General features: G+C 39.0%; 1 protein-coding gene across 1 annotated transcript in view; it reads right to left on the bottom strand.

The window, feature by feature from the left end:
- The window catches only part of loxl1 (lysyl oxidase-like 1), a 14,558-nt gene extending 7,465 nt beyond the window's left edge, over positions 1–7,093 (bottom strand). The window contains exons 1-3 of the mRNA XM_037697556.1: positions 6,014–7,093; positions 1,706–1,814; positions 317–454 (exon numbers count right to left, since the gene is read on the bottom strand). Of these exons, the coding sequence (XP_037553484.1) occupies positions 317–454; positions 1,706–1,814; positions 6,014–7,082 (1,316 nt within the window). The 5' untranslated portion in view covers positions 7,083–7,093. The remainder of the gene's footprint in view (positions 1–316; positions 455–1,705; positions 1,815–6,013) is intronic.
- Between the last annotated feature and the right edge of the window lie 266 nt (positions 7,094–7,359).

The raw sequence follows: 7,359 nt of genomic DNA on the forward strand, positions 1-7,359 counted from the left end.
GGGGGGGGTGCTGGCTACAACACGTATTGCCAAAGTTTTAATCAAAGCTTTTATGCTTTTATGTGTGATCAGTTAGTTCACAGATGATTAGATTTTGAACATTTTATTAAAACCTATTCAGGGGTTGATGGAGTGTTTTTTTAATAGGCAATCAAATACACACACCAGGACAAAGACTATTCCAAAATCACCTTCCTTCCTTTTTGGCGCTTGATAAAAAAAAAAAAAAAAGTTAACAAACTTGCATACTACTAATATTGAAGTGAACATGTAGCCAGTTGGTCTGTTTTACCTCTAAAAGGTTTCAGGGACTTACTGATGACAGCTGTGCCATTCCCAGGTATGACGTGGCCTGTTAGGCATGAAGTCGGCTGTGCCCTTATTCTTCACCCTTTGTGGAAATCGCAGCAGGACCCTTACATCATAGTCAGTGGTCTCAGGGTTGTAGGCAGAGCTGAATGATGGACAGATGCAAGAAAACAAAACAAAGAACAAGTTCAAATTGTTGCCTAAAGAATGTTGGTACGTCTGTTTCTCATAAGCAAGACAAAGGGCAAAAAAAAAAACCCAACAGAACTGGAAGGCTACGAGGCAGGAGCACATATACTAAATAATTCATTCCACAGACTATAGCCATCTCTCCAAACACACTGTATCAACATGGGGAGAGAAAACCGAATAAGGTACACATTCTGTTGTATAATTCACTTTTTTGAGAGGAAAAGGAGACATAACCTCGAGTTCACAACCACTGAAGATGTAAGCCATTCATCTTGTGACTGTTGTTGACATTGGAGTGTATGGCAAAATTACAACAGCCCATCTGTGGGTGATTGCAGCAAACTCAGGCAGGATATAAAAGGGCTTTGAGGGATGGGTATGCCTCTGATGGGAAGAGGGCAAATAGAGCCCCCACAGGGACAACACACTTCCATCATTTCAGTGGTGTCCTCAGTGTAGAGGCAGTCAAAGGACCCTGGCCTGAAGCTTAGGGGAGGGGTTTCCACCAACACAGAGAAATGAAAGAAAGGACAGCCTTCATCACTGAAGTGACCAGGATTCAGTTCACTAAAGTTATGCCGTTAGGCAACTTTTCTCAAAATTTCCTTTGATATTATTGAATGGATCAGGCTTGAAGGATAACTGTGAACAATTCACTCCTGTTTCACTGCTGCCCAAATGTTTAAAGGCTCAAAATAACTTTAGTTCTGTGTAAAAGAAAGTTGATTTATAAGCCAAATTCCAAAGTGTACAACCCTTACATCCCTCTACCATGAATAGGGCTACATTTATCTGTTACTGCCATGTGATTTCAAGCAAAGAACACCTTTTTACAGATATTAACAAATGCAGAAAATAGTTTACAAGACCTTTGTAGTCCTTGAGAGTTTTGATGTCTTTCATCTATACATAAAACAAAATCATGCTGGACAAAACACAAAAAATGCAGAATTTGTGTCCACTTTCACTAAAGTTTCACCATCATTTCACTTCATCCTATAAAATGTTGGTGTAAAATGTAAGACTCAAACCATATTCTTTGAAACTAATACAGCTTAACCTTCCGTTTGACACAAAACCTAAATCATGTCGAATAAGGAAAGGATTTAACGATTAAAAAAAAAAAAGTTTTGATAAATAATAACCATTGTAGAAGGGTATATTTTATCAACAAATAGGAAAGGACTTTCAGACTTTGGCTTACCTTGACAGACATTTTTCCTCTGCAGCACAGCGAAGAGAGTACATGTGAGCTCTCTGGATATACGTGGAAGCCTGGACATAGTTAGGATCAGGAACCAGATCAGGCAAACCTGTAATAAATAAATAAATAAATAAGAAACTATGGAAAGCATGCTCATCCAACAATGCATTACTCTTCTCAGAGATATCCTTTAGAAAAGAGAACGGGAAAAAAGTAAACTATGCACTAAATGTACCCCATATTGTAACACTGAAGGTCTTCCAAAGTCAGCAATGTTGGTTTGCTTGTTCACATATTTTGTCATCATTTGTTGCTATCTGTAAAATATACTGATGATGATGGAGAATGTGAAGGGCTACAATTCAGCAACAAAGCCCACATTTCAAGTCTGGGACAGACTGCTGGACACTGATTGATTACTGTGCATTTCATGATTTTATCATCACTTTTTAATAAGACGCTTTGGGTCATTTAAAATATCTGTGTTGATAGAGGAAAAGAGCATGAGGCTTTTAGTTACATTTTTCACTTGGGGAAAAAAAAAAATCCAATAAACACAATTGAACCACTGTGGTAATAAGGTTAATGTCAAAGCAATGTGACTTTCCATTGTACAAATCTGCACTTGACATTGTCGCGTTGCTTCTTGTATAATAAAATGACACGGTGTATATAAGCTCATTTTGTACATGCGCAGCCACATCACACATGGGACTGTTGCGATGTAGCATTATTTTTTAACATTTTATTTTCAGAAAACAAGTGAGTACACACTTTTTAAGAGTCTTATCAGTGTTAATGTCCATATTTATTGAACAGTTCCACACATGGCCAGACCATTATAGCTGACATGGCTCATCGCCCCTTTCTTGTACATGAGAGGCCAGACACAGTTTTATGTGAATTTATTCAATCCATCTGACCTGTAAATTTGGCAATTTTAAAATAATAAATATACTTTTTAATACTGTTTTTGGAAACCAGAAAGGAAACCTTTTACATGTCTCTGACAGTTACCACCTAGGTGAGTCTTCCTTTCACAGCAGCTAGTTTAAATATGACTTTTCTTTTGTGGGCACTGTGTAAACAGTCCATCTCACATGTCTATCTGAGGCAGATGTACAGGACAGGGGGTGCGGCACAGACCATGTAAACACTTTAAACCAGTGTGAAACACAGAGGCATCACTCTCAATCCATTTCTTCCCCCCTTACCTTCAGACGGCTTTATTCTCTGCCCTCTAATCTTCTGAAATGAGAAAGTGGGTCTCTTTCAGGCGGATAAAATGTATTGAGAAGCCCAAAGCTGATCAGTTCTCAGTGGCAAGTGACAAAGCCACTCGTTACACCGTAAGTGGGGCAGGGAGGACAAAAAAAAAGTGAATTTTGCCAAGAATTTTCTGTCTTACTTGGCATAATAGAAAAACTCCCTCTCTAAATACAGCTATAGAGAAATTGTTGCTTATAAATTAAATTACCTGAAATCAAATAAACAGTTTTAAAGTTTAAGCATAAATAATTTACACCATCCTTACTCAGCAATTGTATAGGAATTACATATAAATTGACAAAAAAAGCCACAAGTGTTATTTTAGAATCAAATTTTGAAAAAAATTGAAGCCACGAGTTTGCCACAATTTTGGAATATTTGGTAGTCATAGGTAATATGGAATGAAAAGCTTTGTTTGAGAGCTTGAGGACACTGAAGCCATTCACTGAGTAGAAGCCAATTCACCTGCCAGTCAAAACAATTGTTCTGATAAATGTAGCACTTCAAAACTCAATGTTATTTCAGTTAGCTTTGTTCTTCATAACTCCAAAAACTTAACCTACTTTATCTTGATTTTAGTAAAATGTTCATCCTGAGCATTCAGTGTTTTTTTGTTTTTTACACATTCTAAACACACCACAGCATTTAAAAATAAAAAGACACAAAACACAACTGTCTCCTTAACATCATTTTTAACAAAATTGTAACCATATAGATCACAACAACTGTATTATAAAAGCCTAATGTCGTACTGTGAAGCAGCACAATAAAAATGTCTGCCTTTCAACAGCTCTTAATGGCAGAATCTATATGCAGTGATTACTGAGAGCAGCAAGGCATTTGTGCACAGGATGGCTTTTTGTGCTGCATGGTAGAAATGGCTCACAGCTCTAAAGAGTCTAATGAACCATGGTTGGAAAGCACACAGTGCACTAGAGAGGCTGCTGTGCAGTAAAACAGATTATAGTGTGAAACAAAAATGATAAAACTGCATTAAAAACCCTGAGAATCTCATTGGAGGTCCCAATATCCTCTCCACTTGGAAAATACATAGCCTCCAGCTCTCAGAACTTAGACCCACATGCTGTTCTTTTTTTTAAATCTCTAATCTTTCTTCTTTTTTTTTAAATCTTCACTTCTTTTATGGAAACTCTAGTCGACACTTGCACAGCAACAGTGATGAAAATGAAAGTGATTGGATGCTTATACACAGGGGTGGAAGTAACACATTACAAATACATTACTGTAATTAAGTTGATTTTTTTGGGTACTTTACTTCTATGAGTATTTCTTTCAAGTGTGTAATTTTACTCATACTTAAGTACAATTTAGACCATGTAATCTATTTGGCTACTTTTAAAATCAGAAGTCGCCATTGAGTACGGCCACAATTTGAATTAATATTCAAACGGTTAATCTGCATCTTTGTAGCCAATAAGGCTCTCGGATCACGAATGCACCAATTACCTATGACATAAGCAAAGGACAACTCCATAGAGTAGAGAGTCATTTATGGACCAAAGATATGGAAGAAAAAAAAAGCCAAAATGGAGAAGGAGGACAAGCTGTCAACAGAAAAAAAATGATGAGGTAAAGGCTGAGGACAAGTGCCCATGGCCGTACCTGGAGGAATGTTTCATGTACAGAGGGCGAAAAGGAGACAGAGTCCAGATGCAAACTTTGTTTGATCTCTATGGTGATAGCAGCTTACAAGACTTCAGCATCTAATCTCAAAAAACATATTGCCAGTATATGAGGTTTTACAACTGCCTGTATGATATTGCTGTTTTATTGTTTGTATGTGTGGGTGATTAGTTTGGCTAGGTATGCATAGATCTTAGATATTTTTACTGCCATCAGTTTGCCTGGTACTAAAATAAGACGGAGCTTCTGAGCGTCTGAGAAATGTTCTTTGAATGTAGCCGTTATATACAGTAAATCAAACTGAATATCTTCTATTGACAACACAATGAAACATCATTTGGTTAAAAAGTAATTAATACTCTGAGTAGTTTTTAAAAAGAGTACTTTGTACTTTTATTTAGTATTTTTATATCACCAGTACTTTTACTTGTAATTGAGTACAATTTAAGCAGTGTAACAGTACTTGTACTTGAATACAAATTTTCAGTACTCTTTCCACCTCTTCTTATACATACAGTATAAGAAAACTGCCTGCCATGCCCAAATAAAGCATTGTAAAATAGTGTACTACAGGCTTTCATGACCCCCCCCCCCCCCCACCTGCCCAAGAAGTCTGACTAAATATTTGTTTGATTTCCTGTAGCTGAAGCAATGAACCCATGTGTTATAGGGACTTTCCACACTCTCACTCCTTTGAGTGTGCAAGTACTGTTTCTCCCTCACTTGTTCCTTTCTCCCCTGTCCAGGAGGTATACAACCAACACCCTTTGACTTCAGTCCTCCTATGAGGTCACCACCACCATTACTAAAATCTACACGCCTCATGCACCAGTCAACTTTCTCGTAGCTCTGAACACCCCCCTCAAAACGGCACAGTGGTTCTTGTGTGTGCAGGCTTTGCTCAACACCTGGTTCCAATAACTACCCTAGTGGACAAGATGAACCTCACATCTGCTTTCTTATAGTTGTTACTAAATAGGTCTTTATCTACTTGTTTCTTTTAGATTACATCAGAATTCTAATAAACACTGAATAAGAACATCAGGAAAAATATGTCTGTATAATAAACAATGGAGGTGGGTGCAGTGTGCTTTCCCCAATGGGTTTTGCATATTTTAAACTATTATGTGCAGTAACAACAGTGATCAAATGTCAAGTGTTTCATTGTTGCGCCCCAGAAATAGATATATCCCCAGCAAATGTGTAAAAAATGGTTAATTTTTTTCTACAAATTATATGTTAAACAAAATAATTCCAGAGTTCATTAAAATTAAAAATGAATGTGATAAAAGAGTTGTATTTATTGTGGCACCACTGTTGTGTCATATCAATAAAATGTTTACTGGATAAAACAATGTGTTAGTTCATACATGACTTGAACAAACCATACTGCACCTCTTTGTTGTTGTCGGTACACATTGCCAACATTAGTGCTGGGGTTCTCAGGTGCAGAATTTTGGGAATTTCTTCTACGAGGAATAGGTTGCAGAATAGAAGGTTGGATTCTTCCAAATGGAGGAAACTGCTCATACTGTGGACTTCTGACTTGTGGTAAACCAGCAGGTCCTGTTCTGTCCACTGCAACAGGAAGGGCCTGGTTGGCATCAGGGACAGGATTGGCAGGAGAAGATTCTTCATTGTAGAGACTGTGGCTGTATCGGTGGTCTAGACCATCTGTAAAAGGTGGTTGGGCAGCTTGTTGCGGAACCACAGGATTAGGCCCAAAGCTATAGGACTGATAGTAATAGTAGCCATTTTCATTGAAGTCAGATGGAGAACCTGGGAGCACGGGACCCAAACCTCCAGTATATCCACCTGCAGGATTCCCCTGTCCAGTCCCATATCCTCCACCACCGTATCCTGCACCTGCAACAGGCTGAAAGGGTGGCTCGTAGCTTCTGACTGGTCCATCTGGAAAACTAGGGTCAAAAGACTGGAACGGAGGCTGTTGGGGAAATGGATACTGTGGGTAAACTGGTACATTATATGAAGATGAGGAAAAAGATGAAGAAGATGGTGGACGAAGGTGACTGGTTGAAGAACCCTGGAATGGGTTACTTCCTGTGCTGCCTGTAGTTTGTCTCCAGTTATCAGGCACTTGTCCAAAGCCAAAAGGATGTCTTGTCTGCCCACGAACAGTTTCTGATGATGCCCTTGATGGAGCCTGTCTGCGTACATTGCCTCCGTTTCGTCTGTGTGAAGATCTTGGATGAGCATCTGCCAAAACCACCCTAGGACCTCTGTCTTGATCTCCAGCTCCGGCAGGAACAAATTCAGCTCCACTGTTCAGCAGGCTAAACACTTGGCCATTGTTTTCCCACTGTATCACCTGTCTCCAAGGGGCAGCAGCACTGTCTTGCTCCTGACCTGGATTCTGGCTGTTCCCCTGAGTTTGTGTGGCAATCTGAGCATCTCCCAAGCCCAGCAGACTGAGTACCACACATGACACAACAACAGACAACATACTGGCTACAAAGATACAGCAGCTCACCTTAAATGAAACAAAACAACAACAAAAACTTCCAGTTGAGCAGCAGTTTAAACTCAAAACACTTGTATCTATGTCAACAAAACATGTGTATCCTTGTCCTGTGGGTACAGTTTTGACGTGCGTGTTGAGACAGATGCAAGGTTGCAAAGAAGACCAGTGGTTGAGTGCATCTGCAGCTCTTTGTTGCCAGCAATAGAGAATCTTGAATCTTCATTCGGAAGCAATCGCACCCAGGAGAGTAAAAGTAGGC

The sequence above is a fragment of the Nematolebias whitei genome, chromosome 2 (assembly GCF_014905685.2).
Source record: "Nematolebias whitei isolate Nwh7 chromosome 2, NemWhi1, whole genome shotgun sequence".
NCBI classification, from domain to species: Eukaryota; Metazoa; Chordata; class Actinopteri; order Cyprinodontiformes; family Rivulidae; genus Nematolebias; species Nematolebias whitei.